Source organism: Electrophorus electricus, chromosome 5, assembly GCF_013358815.1.
Source record: "Electrophorus electricus isolate fEleEle1 chromosome 5, fEleEle1.pri, whole genome shotgun sequence".
Classification (NCBI taxonomy): Eukaryota; Metazoa; Chordata; class Actinopteri; order Gymnotiformes; family Gymnotidae; genus Electrophorus; species Electrophorus electricus.
Genome location: NC_049539.1, coordinates 340,001 through 362,500, shown reverse-complemented (window position 1 = coordinate 362,500; position 22,500 = coordinate 340,001). Strand labels below are relative to the sequence as shown.

At 48.5% G+C, this 22,500-nt stretch overlaps 1 protein-coding gene across 2 annotated transcripts in view; it reads left to right on the top strand.

Annotated features, from left to right (window-relative positions):
• Nucleotides 1-22,500, top strand: part of prex2 (phosphatidylinositol-3,4,5-trisphosphate-dependent Rac exchange factor 2) — a 98,796-nt gene that overhangs the window by 51,047 nt on the left and 25,249 nt on the right. For both annotated transcript variants that reach the window (XR_004776018.1, XM_035526093.1), the window contains exons 24-35: nt 3,096-3,318; nt 3,625-3,832; nt 8,493-8,672; nt 8,800-8,894; nt 9,367-9,449; nt 10,051-10,141; nt 10,456-10,584; nt 10,903-10,944; nt 11,537-11,742; nt 12,402-12,504; nt 13,131-13,274; nt 14,271-14,385. Coding sequence is in view for 1 of the 2 variants with exons in the window: in XM_035526093.1 (XP_035381986.1) it covers nt 3,096-3,318; nt 3,625-3,832; nt 8,493-8,672; nt 8,800-8,894; nt 9,367-9,449; nt 10,051-10,141; nt 10,456-10,584; nt 10,903-10,944; nt 11,537-11,742; nt 12,402-12,504; nt 13,131-13,274; nt 14,271-14,385 (1,619 nt within the window). In the remaining variant the exon portion in view is untranslated. The remainder of the gene's footprint in view (nt 1-3,095; nt 3,319-3,624; nt 3,833-8,492; nt 8,673-8,799; nt 8,895-9,366; nt 9,450-10,050; nt 10,142-10,455; nt 10,585-10,902; nt 10,945-11,536; nt 11,743-12,401; nt 12,505-13,130; nt 13,275-14,270; nt 14,386-22,500) is intronic.

Sequence of the window (22,500 nt, the reverse complement as noted above, 5' to 3'; positions counted from 1 at the left end):
AACATCAGACACGTTCACCGCAGACACGTTAACATCAGACACGTTAACCACAGACACATTCACCTCAGACACGTTAACATTAGACATGTTACATCAGACCCGTTAACATCACACACGTTCACCTGAGACACGTTAACATCAGACACGTTCACCTCAGACACGTTCATCTGTGAGTGACTGGCCTGCTGGTCTATTGGAACTGGTCTGTCTTCACTGGTCTGTCTGGACTTCCCTAGACCTCCTGCTGGGCCTGACATGGTCGGGGCTGACACAGACCTGTCCCGTGTAGACACACTGTCCTATGTGTCTTCCAGGTGTGTGGGGACTGGGTGTGTGTAGTGTGTGTGTAGTGTGTGGAGTGTGTGTAGTGTGGAGTGTGTTTAGTGTGGAGTGTGTGTAGTGTGCTTACTGTGTAGAGTGTGGAGTGTGTAGTGTGTTTACTGTGTAGTGTGTTTACTGTGTAGAGTATGTAGTGTGTGCAGTGTGTTTACAGTGTAGTGTGAAGTGTGTTTACTGTGGAGTGTGTGTAGTGTGTTTAGTGTGTAGTGTGTGGAGTGTGTTTACTATGTAGTGTGTAGTGTGTTTAGTGTGGAGTGTGTGTAGTGTGTTTAGTGTGTAGTGTGTGGAGTGTGTTTACTATGTAGTGTGTAGTGTGTTTAGTGTGGAGTGTGTGTAGTGTGTTTAGTGTGTTTAGTGTGTAGTGTGTGTAGTGTGTTTACTGTGTAGAATGTGAAGTGTGTTTACTGTGTAGTGTGTGCAGTGTGTTTACTGTGTAGTGTGTGGAGTGTGTTTACTGTGTAGAGTGTGGAGTGTGTAGTGTGTTTATTGTGTAGAGTATGTAGTGTGTGTAGTGTGTTTACAGTGTAGTGTGTATTGTGTTTACTGTGGAGTGTGTATAGTGTGTTTAGTGTGTAGTGTGTGTAGTGTGGAGTGTGTGGAGTGTGTTTACTATGTAGTGTAGTGTGTTTAGTGTGGAGTGTGTGTAGAGTGGAGTGTGTGGAGTGTGTTTATTGTGTTTAGTCTGTAATGTGTGTAGTGTGTTTACTGTGTAGTGTGTTTAGTGTGTAGTGTGTGTAGCGTGTTTACTGTGGAGTGTGTGTAGTGTGTTTAGTGTGGAGTGTGTGTAGTGTGGAATGTGTGGAGTGTGTTTAGTGTGGAGTGTGTGTAGTGTTTTTACTGTGTAGTGTGTAGTGTGTTTACTGTGGAGTGTGTTTAGTGTGTAGTGTGTGTAGCGTGTTTACTGTGGAGTGTGTGTAGTGTGTTTAGTGTGGAGTGTGTGTAGTGTGGAATGTGTGGAGTGTGTTTAGTGTGGAGTGTGTGTAGTGTTTTTACTGTGTAGTGTGTAGTGTGTTTACTGTGGAGTGTGTTTAGTGTGTAGTGTGTGGAGTGTGTGTAGTGTGGAGTGTGTGTAGTGTGTGTAGTGTGTTTACTGTGTAGTATGTGGAGTGTGTAGTGTGTGTAGTGTGTTTACTGTGTAGTGTGTAGTGTGTGTAGTGTGTTTACTGTGTAGTGTGTAATGTGTTTACTGTGTAGTGTGTGTAGTATGTAGTGTGTTTACTGTGGAGTGTGTGGAGTGTGTTTACTGTGTAGTGTGTTTACTATGTAGTGTGTGTAGTGTGTAGTGTGTTTACTGTGGAGTGTGTTTAGTGTGTAGTGTGTGTAGTGTTTTTAGTGTGTAGTGTGTTTACTGTGTAGTGTGTGTAGTGTGTTTACTGTGTAGTGTGTAGTGTGTTTACTGTGGAGTGTGTTTAGTGTGTAGTGTGTGTAGTGTTTTTAGTGTGTAGTGTGTTTACTGTGTAGTGTGTGTAGTGTGTTTACTGTGTAGTGTGTAGTGTGTTTACTGTGGAGTGTGTTTAGTGTGTAGTGTGTGTAGTGTTTTTAGTGTGTAGTGTGTTTACTGTGTAGTGTGTGGTGTGTGTGTTTGGCACCAGTTCCCCACAGCTGCACTGGGCTGCTCAGTGAAGCAGTTACACAGCTGAGTGGATTTGGAATTTGTAGCCATATGTGGAGCTGGGGGCGGAGTTACGCTGCCTGGGGGTGGGGTTGAGGACCTGGGGGCAGAGTTACGCTACCTGGGGGTGGGGTTGAGGACCTGGGGGCGGAGTTACGCTGCCTGGGGGTGGGGTTGAGGACCTGGGGGCAGAGTTACGCTGCTTGGGGGTGGGGTTGAGGACCTGGGGGCAGAGTTACGCTACCTGGGGGTGGGGTTGAGGACCTGGGGGCAGAGTTACGCTACCTGGGGGTGGGGTTGAGGACCTGGGGGCGGAGTTACGCTGCCTGGGGTGGGGTTGAGGAGCTGGGGGCAGAGTTACGCTACCTGGGGGTGGGGTTGAGGAGCTGGGGGCGGAGTTACGCTACCTGGGGGTGGGGTTGAGGAGCTGGGGGCGGAGTTATGCTGCCTGGGCTGGGGTTGAGGAGCTGGGGGCGGAGTTACGCTGCCTGGGGTGGGGTTGAGGAGCTGGGGGCAGAGTTACGCTACCTGGGGGTGGGGTTGAGGAGCTGGGGGCGGAGTTACGCTACCTGGGGGTGGGGTTGAGGAGCTGGCGGCGGAGTTACGCTGCCTGGGCTGGGGTTGAGGAGCTGGGGGCGGAGTTACCCTGCCTGGGGTGGGGTTGAGGAGCTGGGGGCAGAGTTACGCTACCTGGGGGTGGGGTTGAGGAGCTGGGGGCAGAGTTACACTACCTGGGGGTGGGGTTGAGGAGCTGGGGGCGGAGTTACGCTGCCTGGGGTGGGGTTGAGGAGCTGGGGGCGGAGTTACGCTGCCTGGGGTGGGGTTGAGGAGCTGGGGGCGGAGTTACGCTGCCTGGGGGTGGGGTTGTGGAGTGAGCTACAGTGCAGTGATTTTACTATTTTGGATGGGCTGTGTGGTTTGTCACTTTGTCACTCTTTCACTCTCACTCTCACTGTCACTCTCATCATCACCCTCAGTCTGATCTCACACTCTGTAGGACACCCATTCTAATACCAAACACACCACCACCTCCCAGTATTCTTCGCTCAGGTGTTTGGGTGTTTTGAACACTAACTGAAGTGCCACAGGTGGGCGGTAACTGCTGTGTCAGGTATGTGATGTACCTCTAACGTTCTGCCCTTAGTTCTCGCGGGTCCTGAAGAACAGGGCGTGGCCCACCTTCAAGCAGGCCAAGGGCAAGGTGTCACCCCTTCACAGCAGTGACTTCTGCCCCACCAACTGCCACATCAGTGTGATGGAGGTGTCCTACCCCAAGACCACTACGTCTCTGGGCAGCGTCTTCGGGGTGCAGCTGGACCACAGGAAGTGCTCAACCCTGGAGAAAGGAAGTTGGAGCGTGGAGCAAGGTGAGATGGGATACGCGGTGAGGTGTGAGGACTCTGGGCACGTCTGTGTACAGACTCATGGTTTGGGTCTTAGATTCTGACACAATGCTTATTTATGGTGACTTGTCCTGTTTTGGTGAGACATTATAATTACTAGATTTGTTTCTTAGGAGACCTGCTGTAAGGGAAACTACGTGTTTGGAAAAGTGGATGATATAAAAGTTTTGCTGAACAAACTAGGAAATTGTTTCTAAAACTCTCTTCTGTTTCTAAGGGCTACTATGTGTGCATGCATGTGTGTGTGTGTGTGTGTGTATGATGACCCAGGCCAGCTGGCCCCCATGGTGTGTGTCCAGCACTGCATTGCGAGCATGGCTGCCCCGTCGGGACACAGTCTCAGCCACACGGAGGGTCACGGTCTATACCTCCTGCTGCGAGAGGAAGACATTGTTACTGTGGAGACCTACCACAAGCTCCTCCCCAAACTCAACCACCTAGTCACAGAGATGGAGTGTTTCTCCGGACAGATTCATGAGTGAGTTCGTCACTAAACACACACACTCTTAGTGAGCACTACACACACATACACACACCTACACACTCTTAGTGAGGACTACACACACACACACACACACACACACACACACACACACTCTTAGTGAGGACTACATACACAGACACACATACACACACACACACACACACACACACACACACACACACTCTTTCTACAGACACTGTGTCCTGAATAAATGATTTTTGTTAAAGATTTTGCTTTTTTTGTTGCATATTTTAGGAGAAACAGAGTATTTATTTTAAAGTTTTACGTTTATGAAGCAGTGAATCTTATACTCTATTTTGTTCTCAAGTTGCATGTTTACATCTGAGGTGCTAAGTGACACCTACTGACCAAACTGGAGCAGTCAGGTGGTCTGCACCTCTAAAGCCAGGAACGCTCTGCTCTCAGTGGTGCAGTAGAGTGGAATCAGAAAATACAAAAAACAACGTTTTCATTAAACTGTCCGTTGCACAAGTTCAGTAACTTGCAGTATTTTTAGTTTTCCTGACAGATAAGAGATTTCCGGCAGAGGCGTGGAGCTTTTGTTCTGAACACATGTCCTGTGCTTCATTATAAAGCGTGCTGAAGGACTCCAGACTGATACGATTGTTTTCAGATGTAAAAATCATGACAGATATGTAACAGTTTCACATCAGAGGCTCTTTTTAATTATACATGTTGGTTGTGTGTGTCAGAGGTTTTTGTTAGAAATGCATTTGTGGCTGTCAGTGTAACGTGTGTGTGTGTGTGTGTGTGTAAGATAGCCATCTCTGTTGAGACTACATTAGCATGTGATAGTGTGTGTGCATCAGTGTGTGTGTTAGCAGCCCAAACAATGTGATTGCATTAGCAGTGTGAATGTGTGTGTGTGTCTGAGAGAGGGAGAGAGAAAGGGAGTGAGAAGGAGAGAGAGAGGGGGGGGGAGAGAGAGGGAGGGAGGGAGGGAAAGAGAGCGGGAGAGAGAGAGAGAGGGAGAGGGAGGGAGGGAGGGAGGGAGGGAGAGAGGGAGGGAGGGAGAGAGGGAGAGAGAGAGAGAGAGAGAGGAGACTCCCAGGCTGCTGATGGCTTCATTGTTTGAAGTGTATTAATGCTCATCAGGAAATGGGACACTAATGTGGGCCCATGTGTTTCCACGCGGAAAGGCAGAGAAGAATAGAATTCAACTGTATGTCACGCAGCCCAAACCAACTTACAATCCACAGGGCTACTGACCACTCCCTGAGGCATAGAAGAAATCTCTCTCTCTCTCTCTCTCTCTCTCTCTCTCTCCCTCTCTCTCCCTCTCTCTCTCTCTCTCTCTCTCCCTCTCTCTCCCTCTCTCTCTCTCTCTCTCTCCCTCTCTGTCTCCTTCACTCTGACCTCAGCCCTCCCTCCCTGCTTCATATCTACTGTTCTGCGAGGAAAGTTGGTCTGGATATTCTGTGATATTTGGTTTTGGTGATGTGAAAGTTGCTTGTCAGTGCCAGCGTTTTAAGTGCCATCACTGATTGGCCGGCGTGCCAGTGAGGTGTGCCTGGTTGGCCGGAGTGCCAGTGAGGTGTCTCTGGTTGGCTCTCGTGCCAGTGAGGTGTCCCTGTTTGGCCGGCGTGCCAGTGAGGTGTCCCTGGTTGGCTCTCGTGCCAGTGAGGTGTCCCTGGTTGGCCGGAGTGCCAGTGAGGTGTCCCTGGTTGGCTCTCGTGCCAGTGAGGTGTCCCTGGTTGGCCGGCGTGCCAGTGTTTGTACAGCCATCGCAGAAAGTGCTGAGTCAGCAGTAGGAGATGGCTATTTGGTATAAGTCTCAGTTGAAGTTTCTGGGAGTGTGAGTTTGGGAGCACGTGCAGATGGCTGAGCTCATCTGGTCAGAGTCCTGGCAGAGCACCACTTCAGTCCTGGTCTCTGCTTCCTGGCTTTGATGTCACCCAGACTTTAGCTGTACACTTATTAAGGCCCTGGCCAATGACAGAGCAGCGTGGACTTTGCCATGGGGTTATTCTCTGTGGACTGTTTCACTCTTCCGTGCCTTACACAGTGGAAAAAGCCATGAACCCGAGACCAGTGGGAAGCGGAAAGTCACACGAACTGAGCCATGTGGTGTGTGTCAGGAGTGTCTGGAGTGTCAAGAGTGTTCATGATTGGAAGGTCACAGTCTGGAGTCATTTACATATTTACATTTACTTTTACAGCATTTAGCAGATGCTCTTATCCAGAGAGACTTACAAAAGTGCTTTGTCATTTCCTCATAGAATACATCCTAGTACAGTACAGTAGGTCAGAGTCCAAGATACCAATGATCTAGAATACTGTAGAATACAGGGATCACTGCTGATGGATACAAGTACACAATACATATAAACTCTATAACAGACAATAATCAGTGTAATAAACAATACCCTACAATAAATACTAGTTTAGTTAGTCAACATAGGAGCAGGGTCAGTGGTCATTTAATATTTCACAAATAGACGGGTCTCCAGTCTGTGTTTAAGACTGTAAGGGACTCTGCTGTCTGGATAGCAAGTGGAAGTTCATTCCACCATCTTGGAGCAGGACAGAAAATAGTCTCCATGCTTGTCTCCCATGAGACCTGAAGCAAGGTGTTTCAAGCCGAGCCGTACTTGAGGTTCGAAGTACTCGTAGCACAGCTTGATGATAGCTCAGACAGCGCAGTGGAGGCTCAGTGGTGAAGGTGCTTGACTAGTCATCAGAATGTTGCTGGTTTAAGCCCCACCGTTGCCATGGCTGCGTCCCTGGTCCTTAACCCTCAATTGCTCAAGTTGTACTCAGTCATAATTGTAAGTCACTTTGGATAAAAGTGTCAGCTAAATGTAAAATTGACCTCATGTATGAAGGGGCTGGTCCATTTTTGGCTTTGTAGGCGAGCATCAAGGTTTGAAATCTGATGTGTGCAGCTACTGGAAGCCAATGAAGGAAGCGCAGCAGTGGTGACGTGTAAACGTCAGAAGTTTGAAGATCAGTCGTGCTGCTGCATTCTGGGCAAGTTGTAGAGTTTTGAGGGCTCTTAGAGGAAGACAAGCAAGTAGCGAGTTGCAGTAGTCTAGCTTTGAGATCACAAGAGACTGCACAAGCACCTGGGTAGCTTCCTGTGAGAGAAAGGGCCGAATCCTTCATATGTTACAAAGGAGGAATCTGCAAGACCAGGTTATATTAGAAACATGAGTTGAGAATGACAACTGGTTGTCTAAAGTTACACCCAGGCTACGGGCAGCTTCGGATGGTGATACCAGGGAGTTCTCGAAGGAAACTTTGAGGTCATGGTAAGGGTTGGGAGTACCTGGGATGTACAGAAGCTCGGTTTTACTGGGGTTAAGATTCAAGTGGTGGGCTGTCATCCATGATACAATGTCAGTCAATCATGCCAAGATACGTCTGGAGACCTGCGTCTCAGAGGGTGGAAAAGAAAGAAATAGAGTGTCATCAGCATAGCAGTGGTAGGAGAAAAGCCTGGAGAGAACAGAGAGAAGAATGTTGTGGTTCACTGTGTCAAACTGCTCATTCAAGGGCTTTTGAGAGGAAAGAGAGAAGTGATACTGGTCTTTAGTTGGTAACGTTGGAGCTGTCAAGTGGGAAGAGTGGGAACAGAGGAGAAGGACTGATGGGAAGAGTGGGAACAGAGGAGAAGGACTGATGGGAAGAGTGGGAACAGAGGAGAAGGACTGATGGGAAGAGTGGGAACAGAGGGGAAGGACTGGAGGGAAGAGTGGGAACAGAGGGGAAGAACTGCAGGGAAGAGTGGGAACAGGAGAAGAACTGCAGGGAAGAGTGGGAACAGAGGGGAAGGACTGGAGGGAAGAGTGGGAACAGGAGAAGAACTGCAGGGAAGAGTGGGAACAGAGGGGAAGGACTGGAGGGAAGAGTGGGAACAGAGGGGAAGAACTGCAGGGAAGAGTGGGAACAGAGGAGAAGAACTGCAGGGAAGAGTGGGAACAGGAGAAGAACTGGAGGGAAGAGTGGGAACAGAGGAGAAACTGGAGGGAAGAGTGGGAACAGAAGAGAAGGTGAGGAAATGGTCAGCAGTAAGAGATGAGGAAGGAGCGGGAGAGAAGAATAAATAGTGAAGCCCTTGTGTGGATCAAACGCTGATGGTTCAAATAAGTCACATGACTCATGGACCTATGTCCCAGCAGCTGTGCAGTGATGCTGGGCCCCAGTCAACCCAGTCGCCCCAGTCTAGGCCAGGCTGCGCATCCACGTTGAGACTGGTGACTGGTGACACAGATGTCTGTGCCAGTTTGAAGTTATTAATCATTTGAGGACCACCAGCTTTGTAAAGCTGTGGTCCAGAAGCACAAATGGATCTGTCATTCTGTTTGGCTATGGTCCTCCTCCACAGCTCTGCTCCGTCTGACCCACCTTACTGCACTGGCCGGCGTTCCAGAAAAATGGCTTTTCTGGAGCACAAATGTTATGGGGCTGGAGGTGTTGGCGGCAGGCATGCAGGATATCGCATGCTGGATGTCTTTATAATAATAATAAAAACAGATCTCTGACGTGTCTCTGACGTGTCTAAAGTGTGAGCATATTTACATAGCCGTCATATCTCTCTCACTGTTGTTTTCACTCTTTCTTCACTGTCCCTCCTTTTTCTCTCTCCTTTCATCCCTGTCTTTCTTTCTCTCTTTTTCTTTCTTTCCGTCAGCTTGCTGTCGTCTGTCACTCACCCCAGCAGCGCGGACAGCAGAGTGGTGGAGGACCTCTTCTCCGCGGACAGCGAGGGTGAGAAGACTGAGCGCACGGGTAGGAGGGTGTGCTTCCACGTGACCAGAGACGAGCAGGAGGACTCTGGACACGACACCATCAGTAACCGAGACTCCTACAGGTGGGCGGTGCCCTATCTCCGCCCCTAACCCCGCCCCTAACCCCGCCCCCAACCCCGCGCCCTGCACTGTGTGCTGTTGCTAGAGGAGGGGAACACTGCTGTAACTCTGGTGCTCTTGTGGTTGTAGTGACTGTAACAGCAACCGGAACTCCATCACGTCCTCCACCAGCGTCTGCAGCAGCCACTGTAGCTCCTACGTCCACAGTGATGAGATGGACTCAGGTAACACACACACTCACACACACACACACTCACACACACACACTCACACACACACACACACACACACACACACACACACACACACACGTACACACACACGTACACACACACACACACACACACACACGTACACACACACGTACACACACACACACACACGTACACACACACGTACACACACACACACACACACACACGTACACACACACGTACACACACACACACACATGTACACACACACGTACACACACACACACACACACGTACACACACACACACACACACACACACACACACACATGACTAATAACTGAGCCTCTGTCTCTGTCCTAATGACTCTGATGTTCTCAAACTTTATCATGCTTTGTGTTTCTGTCTGTCTCTGTCCTACTGACTCTCTCTCTCTCTCTCTCTCTCTCTCTCTCTCTCTCTCTCTCTCTCCCCCCTCTCTGTCCCTCTCTCTCTCTCCCAGGAGATGAGATGCCTGCCAGCGTGTGGATATCACATGACAAGCAAAAAAAGCTTCATGGCTTTCTGGAGCATCTGTTCAGCCAGGTGTGTATAACACACACACACGCGCGCGCGCCCGCACACACACACACACACACACACACACACGCACACACACACAGAGGCCTTACTTAGACCTTCATGTGTTAAATGGTGTATTGACAGTGTGTGGCTGTAGTCCGATGTGTATTGATTTTGTATTGGGGACAGTTACAGTAGTGTGATGTGTAATAGTGGTATAAGGGCACATGTGATTGGTTCAAATTGTTAATGATATGCAAATTAATGATGTTCATGTTGCTATGCCTGCACTATGAATAATGACTTGTACATGATACTCATAGTGTGTACGTGTAGTGAACACCTTAGTTTTGTAGAGGGTGTAGGGTGTAGTGTGTAAGGTATAGTGTGCAGGCTATAAGGTGTAGGGTTTAGGATGTAGTGTGTAGGGTATAGGGTGTAGTGTGCAGGGTGTAGGGTGCAGGGTGTAGTGTGCAGGGTGTAGTGTGCAGGGTGTAGGGTATAGGGTGTAGTGTGCAGGGTGTAGGGTATAGGGTGTAGTGTTTAGGGTATAGGGTGTAGTGCATAGGGTGTAGGGAGGCGAGTGAGATTCACCCACAGTTTGTAAGTGTGGCCTGTTTTGCAGGCGGAGTCCCTCACAAGCCTCCTGAAGGAGGCTCCACTCTCTCACGCCTTTGAGCAGACACAGTGCTTCAGTCCAGGACGCAACCTACAAGGTAAAGAACACGTGCTTTTGTTCTTTTAAAATCAAAGAAAAAATGTATAGTAATAATTATTCTGATTAATGAAATGTGGGTGTTGGCAGAGATAATAGACCTGTTAAAGTCTGATAACGTCTGTGTGTGAGTGTGTGTGTGTGAGTGTGTGTGTGTAAGTGTGTGTGTGTGTGTGTGTGTAAGTGTGTGTGTGTGAGTGTGAGTAAGTGTGAGTGTGTGTGTGTGTGTGTGAGTGTGTGTGAGTGTGTGTGTACGTGTTTGTGTGTGTAAGTATGTGCTCATGGCTCTGATGGTTTGGTGTTGTTTTTGGACAGGGTTTCTCCAGGACCTGGAGCTCAGACTGAATTGTACCAAGAACCTCCGTCTTCATGTCAAGCAGGACCCATGGAACCTACCCAGCAGTGTAGAGACACTCACACACAGCGTCACCAAGATCATGGAAGGTTAAACCCCTGTTTATACAAACACACACACACACACACACACAGAGACACTCATGGACAAAAGCAACCTCCACATTGTAACCAGATGTTGCACAGGGTGTGATAGTGTGTTCAGTAATTTGTCCTAATGTGTTCATACATGAGAATAAAGAATACATTAATACATTAATACATGAAACTAATGAATACATGAGAATAAACAGTACGTAAATACAATAGACTACATTAGACTTCTTGATTTGTTTTGTGCTTTATAAAGGAGTGCATTATAACTAAGTCTTCTGAAAGTTCGTGTGTGTGTGTGTGTGTGTTTTCCAGAGTTGAAAACAAGGCTACTGTTGGTCTTACTCCAGTACACAGGTGGGTGTTTATTAGAGTTTGTGCCATTGACTCACTGTTAAATGCAACACTCAAAATTGGATGACCTTGAGAGAAATGAGCAGCTCATAGTCTACAGAGGAACTCCATCATTCAGCCTTTATGATTTTATGATATTATGATATTATTTCTACACAGCATTTCCTCAGAAATCACTGTAGCATCTCTGGAATTACCCACAACTAGATCTGGATCAGGTGTTATTCTGGATCGGGTGTTTATTCTGGATCAGGTGTTTATTCTGGATCAGGTGTTATTCTGGATCGGGTGTTTATTCTGGATCAGGTGTTATTCTGGATTGGGTGTTTATTCTGGATCAGGTGTTATTCAGGAGCGGGTGTTTACTCTGGATCAGGTGTTAGTCTGGATCAGATGTTTATTCTGGATCAGGTGTTACTCTGGATCAGGTGTTTATTCTGGATCAGTGCAGGTCTCTGAGAGACCAGAGACAGACTCATTGTTTTTTCAAGATGAGTGAGAGGGTCATTAACTGCCTTTTTTATTTACAAGTTAAACATGAATGATCTCATTCTCAATCTCTCCTTCTGTCCTCTGTTCATTGTCTCCCTCCCAGACTCGGAGGTCCAGGTGCGGAGGGATATGGTGTTCAGTCAGAGCCTGGTGGGTGTGGTCAGCTGTTTCTCTGAGCAGCTCCTGGCTGCACTCACCCAGACTCAGAGTGGGGACGCCGAGGTGCAGGACAGGAGCCAACGCTGGCTGGAGCAGATCTGTGCCGCGGGACTGCTGCTACACTTCCAGTCTCTCCTCTCACCTAACCTGGTAAGTTCAGACTAACCCAGCAGTATTCCCGTTCTGTCCGTCTCTGATGGGAAGTTTCCCATCAGAAACCTGAGACCAGGAGGGAAGCGTGAGCTGCCACATGAAAGCCCTGTTGGATGGGGCGGAACAGTGGGGCGGGGCTAACTAAACGTGCTCCCAGGAGTCTCCTCATCATGAGACTGATGTGATAGGGGTGGAGCAGGCAAGCAATCTTCCCACATTCCACATTCCACATCCCACGGATGTGACCTGGCTGACCTGTGATGCTGAGCCATGAGGGGGGTAAGACATGGAGGGGAGAGAGAAGGAGAGAGAGAGAGACAGACAGTCAGAGAGAGAGAGGGAGAGAGAAAGAGAGAGAGGGAGAGAGAGAGAGAGACAGACAGACAGACAGAGAGAAAGAGGGAGAGAGAGAGAGAGAGAGACAAACAGAGACAGAGGGAAAGAGGGAGACAGACAGAGAGGGAGAGAGAGTGAGACAGAGAGAGAGAGAGAGAGAGAGAGAGAGAGAGTGTGTGTGTTGTTCTAACAGATGTGGTTGTTTGTGTGAGGATGATGTGGGTGAATGCAAAAGGAGCAAACACACACACACACACACACACACCAGAGGAGTGTGTTGGAGCTTTGTCAGTGGCATATTGTTGTCTTGTTTCCTGTAGACGGATGAACAGGTCATGCTGGAAGACACCCAGGTGGCTCTGCTGGACCTGGAGAAGGTGACCTTCTACTTCAGAGAGCGCCATGGGGAACCTCTTGTCGCCAGTGAGTACTGGGACATTCTGTCTGCACAACCAGATAGTGCCACCCTTCTCTACACCAACGTCACAGGCCGGTTCTGACTGACCCGGTTCTGCCAGCCACTTATGTCCAAAATTGCCTGTGAAAAAGCTCTTGATGTGATTGGTGGAAGGCACATCACCGTGGAGACAAGCAGCTGCACTCAGTCTTTCTAGTTTCCTTCTGTTTGGTCGTCACGCATTCAGATCAAAGAGAGAAGGTCTGAGATGTTGAGGATGGGGCTCTAGCAGACTGAGCTCAGTGCTCTGGGCAGGGAGGACTCGCACGACTCAGGAACACACGTCTACTGAAATGAGTGTTCTTTCATTTGCCCTTCTCTGCAGAGAATTTGCCCCATGTCTGTGTGGGATTTGCCCCATGTCTGTGTGGGATTTGCCCCATGTCTGCATGGGATTTGCCCCATGTCTGCCGAGGATGAAAAAAACTTTTTTTTAACCAGTAAATAAGCTTTGTCCACCTAAAAAAGCAAAGTTTGTGTGTGTGCGTGTGTCTGTGCGCGCGTGTGTGTATGTGTGTGCGTGTGCGCGTGTGTGCGTGTGTGGGTGTGTGGGTGTGTGTGTGTGTGTGTGTGTGTGTGTGTGTGTGTGCAGACATGCCTATCACCTACCAGGTGGAGGGAACCAGACAGGCTCTGAAGGTTTGCTTCCACCTGGAGGGATTCTACTTCCAACAGCTGCCCCAAAGACTCAGACATGGAAGTGGCTTCAAGATCTACCCTGTCCTCTTCACTCAAGGTGTGTGTGTGTGTGTGTGTGTGTGCGTGCGTGCGTGTGTGTTTGTGTGCGTGCGTATGTGTGCGTGCGTGTGTGTGTGTGTGTGTGTGTGCATGCGTATATGTGTGTGTGTGTGTGTGCGTGCGTGCATGTGTGCGTGCTTATGTGTGTGTGTGTGCGTGCGTATGTGTGTATGTGTGTGTGCGTGTGTGTGTGTGCATGCGTGCATGCATGCGTGTGTGTGTGTGTGTGTGTGTGTGTGTGCGTGCGTATGTGTGTGTGCGTGTGTGTGTGCGTGCATGCGTGCGTGTGTGCATGCGTACGTGTGTGCGTGCGTGCGTACGTGTGTGCGCGCGCGTGTGTACGTGTGTACGTGAGTAAACCCTAACCCTAAAACTAACCCTAACTCATTAAACCCTAACCCTAACCCTAATACTAACCCTAACTCATTAAACCCTAACCCTAATACTAACCCTAACTCATTAAACCCTAACCCTAATACTAACCCTAACTCATTAAACCCTAACCCTAATACTAACCCTAACTCATTAAACCCTAACCCTAATACAAACCCTAACTCAGTAAACCCTAACCCTAAACTCTAATACTAACCCTAACTCAGTAAACCTTAACCATAACCCTAATCCTCTAACCCTAACTCAGTAATCCCAAACCCTAAACCCTAACCCTAACACTAAATCCTAAAACCTAAACTGTAATCCTAACCCATAACTCTGTAAACCCTAACCTTAACCCTAACTCAGTAAAGCCCAACCATAACCCTACACCCTAACCCCTAACCCTAAACCTAACTCAGTAAACCCTACCCCTAAACCCTAACCCTAACCCTAACTCAGTAAAGCTATAGACTACACGTATTTTCTGTGCAGGGCTCTCTGAGACATAAGCGTTCGTGTGCCTATAACCCACGTGATTTACACAACACCTGTTCACGGAACCTGTTCATGACACATATTGTAGTGACCCTGCTATAAACACACCCTGTGTTCCCCACAGCCCTGGAGGAAATGGAGGGCTATTACTACAGAGATAGTATCTCTGTGGAGGAGCACCAAGCCCACATCAATGCCACCTCCCTGGACAAGGTCAAGCAGTACAACAAGAGACTCAGGTAGGACTAACCCCACCTGTCAATCACCCCCACCCTCAGCTGGCCCTCGTAGCTTTGATGCACTCAACACAAGTCTCACATTGGTCCTTTGGCTCTGATTGAGCCAGTGGCAGACGAATGGCTTTGTAATGTGTAGGGTGTAGTATGTAGTGTGTAGGGTGTAGTATGTAGTGTGTAGGCTGTAGTGTGTAGGGTGTATTATGTAGTGTGTAGGGTATAGGATGTAGGGTGTAGTATGTAGGCTGTAGGGTGTAGGATGTAGTGTGTAGGGTGTAGTGCAACACAGCTGCTTGTTCTGAAAGTTAATTCTCATTATGTAATCTCTCGCTCCCACGTCTCTGGGATGGAGCGTGCCCCGTGTCTTCTGGCCCAAAGTGCCATCTGAATATTAATGGTGTTTATATTATAAACAGAAAATTATATTTCGGTAACAGAGCCGAAGCTTTGGAGGAGGTTTGGAACTCAGGAGGTTTGTAGTTCACCTTCTAGCTGGTGTTGAGTTGACGGCTCCCATCTGAGCATTCCCTGCTTCTCCAAGTCTTAAACACAGGGTGAGGTTAATAAAATGGATGTTTATGAAATGGGATCCTGCAAAAGGGTTTTAAGACTTTCATGTTAACAGCTGTCACGCAGGAGTTTTGCTTTGTTTGACTGGAACCACAGACACAGGACAGCCTGGTGATATCCTGTAGCTCACCTGATATGGCAGGAACCACCTGGTGTTACTAACAACAAGCTCAGGGCTTCAGTTCCCAGCGAGTGCAAATTAGTCTTACTAATAAATATTTGACACTCTGAAATGAAATTCTAGTTTATTGGTATGTTGGAGTCTAACCTGCTGTACTGTGCTGGATGTATTCTATGAGGGAATGACAAAGCACTTTGTAAGTCACTCTGGATAAGCGTGTCTGCTAAATGCCGTAAATGTAAATGACAGATGTTAGCAGAATGCTAAGATGTGCTGTCACCATTCATGCCATCCCATATTACACCCTGCAGAAGACTCTCTAGCCCTTGAAAACAATGGCAGAAAACAACTGTGCTTGCAAATCAATATGATGAAATGAGACAATATTGACTCTTCTGTTTAAAACAATATACTGACTATCAGTCATTTTCATTTTCTGCTGTTGTGGCATTTGGAAAAAACAAAAAGTCACATTGTTCCCTGAAATATAACTTGTACTTGTAGAGACCCTGTAATCTACAGAGAGAGAGAGAGAGAGAGAGAGAGAGAGAGAGAGAGAGAGAGAGAGAGAACACACACAGAGTGATGACCCTCAGATTTGTGGCTCAGATTTGTTTATTAACTGTGTGGGAAGTGTAGAAGAGACCATGACAGTGGTGAGGAGGGCAAAGCAAGACATTCAGCTTTAAAAAAACAGCATGGAGCTCTCAAACAGAACTCAAACAGAACTCAAACAGAAGAACTCAACTTGATTCTGCTCACAGTATGTTTTTGTTCTTGGTTGGTATTTGACAGCAGTGTTGGACCTGCTGGAGTGTAACCGAGGCTGTCACACACGCCCTGATCCTCAGACGGTCTTGTGCGTGGTTCACAGCTGCAGAGCGACCAGTGCAGAGTGGTCCGCACCGAACCGACGGGGTGGGCGTACAACACGCAGATGTGTGTGGAGAGTTCTGGCCAGCTCTGTCAGAGACAGACGAAAAGGCGTGAGAGAGGAGAAAGAAACAGAGACAGAGTTGGAGATTGAAAATGGATGCAAGAAAAGAAAGTAAAATTGAGTATTTGTGAGAGAGAGAAAGATGGAGGGAGAGAGAAAGGAAAAGGGAAAGAGGAAGAGAAGAGATGAAAGCCTAAATGAAAATGAGTCAGAGTGAGAATGTGGAGGGAGAGACAGAACAGAGAGAGAAGGATGAGCAGGAATGAGAAAGAAGACAGAAGAAATGAGAGCCCAGCCAACCAGATCACCGGATCACCATCTAATCAGATCACCAGCCAACCAGATCATCAGATTAGGATCCAATCAGATCACCAGTCAACCAGATCACCAGATCATCATCTAATCAGATCACCATCCAACCAGATCACCAGATTACCATCCAATCAGATCACCAGCCAACCAGATCACCAGATTACCATCTAATCAGATCACCATCCAACCAGATCACCAGATTACCATCCAATCAGATCAACAGACAACCAGATCACCAGATTACCATCCAATCAGATCACCAGTCAACCAGATCACCATCTAATCAGATCACCATCCAACCAGATCACCAGATTACCATCCAATCAGATCACCAGCCAACCAGATCACCAGATTACCATCTAATCAGATCACCATCCAACCAGATCACCAGATTACCATCCAATCAGATCAACAGACAACCAGATCACCAGATTACCATCCAATCAGATCACCAGTCAACCAGATCACCATCTAATCAGATCACCATCCAACCAGATCACCAGATTACCATCCAATCAGATCACCAGGCAACCAGATCACCAGATTACCATCTAATCAGATCACCATCCAACCAGATCACCAGATTACCATCCAATCAGATCACCAGCCAACCATATCACCAGATCATCATCCAATCAGATCACCAGTCAACCAGATCATCAGATCATCATCCAATCAGATCACCAGCCAACCAGATCATCATTTAACCAGAACACCATCCAACCAGATCACCATCCAACCAGATCATCATTTAACCAGATCACCATTTAACAAGATCACCAGATCACCATTTAACCAGATCACCACACTGCCAGTCCTGTTCCTTGTGAATGTGACTCCTGTCTGCTGCAGTCTGTGTACCTACAGCACACATTTTTCAGTGAAATAGTTCTTATATACATGTTTGGCAGTTTAGTGTAATGTACATAAATAAGGCAGCGTGGGATTATGACAGGATGTGGTGCTGTCTGTGGGATTATGGAAACAGTGTGTGTGTGTGTGTGTGTGTGTGTGTGTGTGTGTTTGTGTACTCAACATTCCCCTCCTCACTCTCATTAGCAGGTGTGGAGTGCAGCTGCACTGCTGTTGGGACGGTATTTTGATGAAACTGCTTCTCCCAAACCCTAGGTATATTTATGCCTGTGAGCGTTGGGGATGTGTTTGTACAGATAATCAAGTGTACGTGGTCTAGTGTGGCTGGTTTGTGTACGTGGTCTAGTGTGGCTGGTTTGTGTACGTGGTCTAGTGTGGCTGGTTTGTGTACGTGGTCTAGTGTGGCTGGTTTGTGTACGTGGTCTAATGTGGCTGGTTTGTGTACGTGGTCTAGTGTGGCTGGTTTGTGTACGTTGTCTAGTGTAGCTGGTTTGTGTACGTGGTCTAGTGTGGCTGGTTTGTGTACGTGGTCTAGTGTGGCTGGTTTGTGTACGTGGTCTAGTGTGGCTGGTTTGTGTACGTGGTTTAGTGTGGCTGGTTTGTGTACGTGGTCTATTGTGGCTGGTTTGTGTACGTGGTCTAGTGTGGCTGGTTTGTGTACGTGGTCTAGTGTGGCTGGTTTGTGTACGTGGTTTAGTGTGGCTGGTTTGTGTACGTAGTCTAGTGTGGCTGGTTTGTGTACGTGGTCTAGTGTGGCTGGTTTGTGTACATGGTCTAGTGTGGCTGGTTTGTGTACGTAGTCTAGTGTGGCTGGTTTGTGTACGTAGTCTAGTGTGGCTGGTTTGTGTACGTGGTCTAGTGTGGCTGGTTTGTGTACGTGGTCTAGTGTGGCTGGTTTGTGTACGTGGTCTAGTGTGGCTGGTTTGTGTACGTGGTTTAGTGTGGCTGGTTTGTGTACGTAGTCTAGTGTGGCTGGTTTGTGTACGTGGTCTAGTGTGGCTGGTTTGTGTACGTGGTCTAGTGTGGCTGGTTTGTGTACGTGGTCTAGTGTGGCTGGTTTGTGTACGTGGTCTAGTGTGGCTGGTTTGTGTACGTGGTCTATTGTGGCTGGTTTGTGTACGTGGTCTAGTGTGGCTGGTTTGTGTACGTAGTCTAGTGTGGCTGGTTTGTGTACGTAGTCTAGTGTGGCTGGTTTGTGTACGTGGTCTAGTGTGGCTGGTTTGTGTACGTGGTCTAGTGTGGCTGGTTTGTGTACGTAGTCTAGTGTGGCTGGTTTGTGTACGTGGTCTAGTGTGGCTGGTTTGTGTACGTGGTCTAGTGTGGCTGGTTTGTGTACGTGGTCTAGTGTGGCTGGTTTGTGTACGTGGTTTAGTGTGGCTGGTTTGTGTACGTGGTCTAGTGTGGCTGGTTTGTGTACGTGGTCTAGTGTGGCTGGTTTGTGTACGTGGTCTAGTGTGGCTGGTTTGTGTACGTGGTCTAGTGTGGCTGGTTTGTGTACGTGGTCTAGTGTGGCTGGTTTGTGTACGTGGTCTAGTGTGGCTGGTTTGTGTACGTAGTCTAGTGTGGCTGGTTTGTGTACGTGGTCTAGTGTGGCTGGTTTGTGTACGTGGTCTAGTGTGGCTGGTTTGTGTACGTGGTCTAGTGTGGCTGGTTTGTGTACGTGGTCTAGTGTGGCTGGTTTGTGTACGTGGTCTAGTGTGGCTGGTTTGTGTACGTGGTCTAGTGTGGCTGGTTTGTGTACGTGGTCTAGTGTGGCTGGTTTGTGTACGTGGTCTAGTGTGGCTGGTTTGTGTACGTGGTCTAGTGTGGCTGGTTTGTGTACGTGGTCTAGTGTGGCTGGTTTGTGTACGTGGTCTAGTGTGGCTGGTTTGTGTACGTGGTCTAGTGTGGCTGGTTTGTGTACGTGGTCTAGTGTGGCTGGTTTGTGTACGTGGTCTAGTGTGGCTGGTTTGTGTACGTGGTCTAGTGTGGCTGGTTTGTGTACGTGGTCTAGTGTGGCTGGTTTGTGTACGTGGTCTAGTGTGGCTGGTTTGTGTACGTGGTCTAGTGTGGCTGGTTTGTGTACGTGGTCTATTGTGGCTGGTTTGTGTACGTGGTCTAGTGTGGCTGGTTTGTGTACGTGGTCTAGTGTGGCTGGTTTGTGTACGTGGTCTAGTGTGGCTGGTTTGTGTACGTAGTCTAGTGTGGCTGGTTTGTGTACGTGGTCTAGTGTGGCTGGTTTGTGTACGTGGTCTAGTGTGGCTGGTTTGTGTACGTGGTCTAGTGTGGCTGGTTTGTGTACGTGGTTTAGTGTGGCTGGTTTGTGTACGTTGTCTAGTGTGGCTGGTTTGTGTACGTGGTCTAGTGTGGCTGGTTTGTGTACGTGGTCTAGTGTGGCTGGTTTGTGTACGTGGTCTAGTGTGGCTGGTTTGTGTACGTGGTTTAGTGTGGCTGGTTTGTGTACGTGGTCTAGTGTGGCTGGTTTGTGTACGTGGTTTAGTGTGGCTGGTTTGTGTACGTGGTCTAGTGTGGCTGGTTTGTGTACGTGGTTTAGTGTGGCTGGTTTGTGTACGTGGTCTAGTGTGGCTGGTTTGTGTACGTGGTCTAGTGTGGCTGGTTTGTGTACGTGGTCTAGTGTGGCTGGTTTGTGTACGTGGTCTAGTGTGGCTGGTTTGTGTACGTGGTCTAGTGTGGCTGGTTTGTGTACGTGGTCTAGTGTGGCTGGTTTGTGTACGTGGTCTAGTGTGGCTGGTTTGTGTACGTGGTTTAGTGTGGCTGGTTTGTGTACGTGGTCTAGTGTGGCTGGTTTGTGTACGTAGTCTAGTGTGGCTGGTTTGTGTACGTGGTCTAGTGTGGCTGGTTTGTGTACGTGGTCTAGTGTGGCTGGTTTGTGTACGTGGTCTAGTGTGGCTGGTTTGTGTACGTGGTCTAGTGTGGCTGGTTTGTGTACGTGGTCTAGTGTGGCTGGTTTGTGTACGTGGTCTAGTGTGGCTGGTTTGTGTACGTGGTTTAGTGTGGCTGGTTTGTGTACGTGGTCTAGTGTGGCTGGTTTGTGTACGTGGTCTAGTGTGGCTGGTTTGTGTACGTGGTTTAGTGTGGCTGGTTTGTGTACGTGGTTTAGTGTGGCTGGTTTGTGTACGTGGTCTAGTGTGGCTGGTTTGTGTACGTGGTCTAGTGTGGCTGGTTTGTGTACGTGGTCTAGTGTGGCTGGTTTGTGTACGTGGTCTAGTGTGGCTGGTTTGTGTACGTGGTCTAGTGTGGCTGGTTTGTGTACGTGGTTTAGTGTGGCTGGTTTGTGTACGTGGTCTAGTGTGGCTGGTTTGTGTACGTGGTCTAGTGTGGCTGGTTTGTGTACGTGGTCTAGTGTGGCTGGTTTGTGTACGTAGTCTAGTGTGGCTGGTTTGTGTACGTGGTCTAGTGTGGCTGGTTTGTGTACGTGGTCTAGTGTGGCTGGTTTGTGTACGTGGTCTAGTGTGGCTGGTTTGTGTACGTGGTCTAGTGTGGCTGGTTTGTGTACGTGGTCTAGTGTGGCTGGTTTGTGTACGTGGTCTAGTGTGGCTGGTTTGTGTACGTGGTCTAGTGTGGCTGGTTTGTGTACGTGGTCTAGTGTGGCTGGTTTGTGTACGTGGTCTAGTGTGGCTGGTTTGTGTACGTGGTCTAGTGTGGCTGGTTTGTGTACGTGGTCTATTGTGGCTGGTTTGTGTACGTGGTCTAGTGTGGCTGGTTTGTGTACGTGGTCTAGTGTGGCTGGTTTGTGTACGTGGTCTAGTGTGGCTGGTTTGTGTACGTAGTCTAGTGTGGCTGGTTTGTGTACGTGGTCTAGTGTGGCTGGTTTGTGTACGTGGTCTAGTGTGGCTGGTTTGTGTACGTGGTCTAGTGTGGCTGGTTTGTGTACGTGGTTTAGTGTGGCTGGTTTGTGTACGTGGTCTAGTGTGGCTGGTTTGTGTACGTGGTCTAGTGTGGCTGGTTTGTGTACGTGGTCTAGTGTGGCTGGTTTGTGTACGTGGTCTAGTGTGGCTGGTTTGTGTACGTGGTCTAGTGTGGCTGGTTTGTGTACGTGGTCTAGTGTGGCTGGTTTGTGTACGTGGTTTAGTGTGGCTGGTTTGTGTACGTGGTCTAGTGTGGCTGGTTTGTGTACGTGGTTTAGTGTGGCTGGTTTGTGTACGTGGTCTAGTGTGGCTGGTTTGTGTACGTGGTTTAGTGTGGCTGGTTTGTGTACGTGGTCTAGTGTGGCTGGTTTGTGTACGTGGTCTAGTGTGGCTGGTTTGTGTACGTGGTCTAGTGTGGCTGGTTTGTGTACGTGGTCTAGTGTGGCTGGTTTGTGTACGTGGTCTAGTGTGGCTGGTTTGTGTACGTGGTCTAGTGTGGCTGGTTTGTGTACGTGGTCTAGTGTGGCTGGTTTGTGTACGTGGTTTAGTGTGGCTGGTTTGTGTACGTGGTCTAGTGTGGCTGGTTTGTGTACGTAGTCTAGTGTGGCTGGTTTGTGTACGTGGTCTAGTGTGGCTGGTTTGTGTACGTGGTCTAGTGTGGCTGGTTTGTGTACGTGGTCTAGTGTGGCTGGTTTGTGTACGTGGTCTAGTGTGGCTGGTTTGTGTACGTGGTCTAGTGTGGCTGGTTTGTGTACGTGGTTTAGTGTGGCTGGTTTGTGTACGTGGTCTAGTGTGGCTGGTTTGTGTACGTGGTCTAGTGTGGCTGGTTTGTGTACGTGGTTTAGTGTGGCTGGTTTGTGTACGTGGTTTAGTGTGGCTGGTTTGTGTACGTGGTCTAGTGTGGCTGGTTTGTGTACGTGGTCTAGTGTGGCTGGTTTGTGTACGTGGTCTAGTGTGGCTGGTTTGTGTACGTGGTCTAGTGTGGCTGGTTTGTGTACGTGGTCTAGTGTGGCTGGTTTGTGTACGTGGTTTAGTGTGGCTGGTTTGTGTACGTGGTCTAGTGTGGCTGGTTTGTGTACGTGGTCTAGTGTGGCTGGTTTGTGTACGTGGTTTAGTGTGGCTGGTTTGTGTACGTGGTCTAGTGTGGCTGGTTTGTGTACGTGGTCTAGTGTGGCTGGTTTGTGTACGTGGTCTAGTGTGGCTGGTTTGTGTACGTTGTCTAGTGTGGCTGGTTTGTGTACGTGGTCTAGTGTGGCTGGTTTGTGTACGTGGTCTAGTGTGGCTGGTTTGTGTACGTGGTCTAGTGTGGCTGGTTTGTGTACGTGGTCTAGTGTGGCTGGTTTGTGTACGTGGTCTAGTGTGGCTGGTTTGTGTACGTGGTCTAGTGTGGCTGGTTTGTGTACGTGGTCTAGTGTGGCTGGTTTGTGTACGTGGTCTAGTGTGGCTGGTTTGTGTAC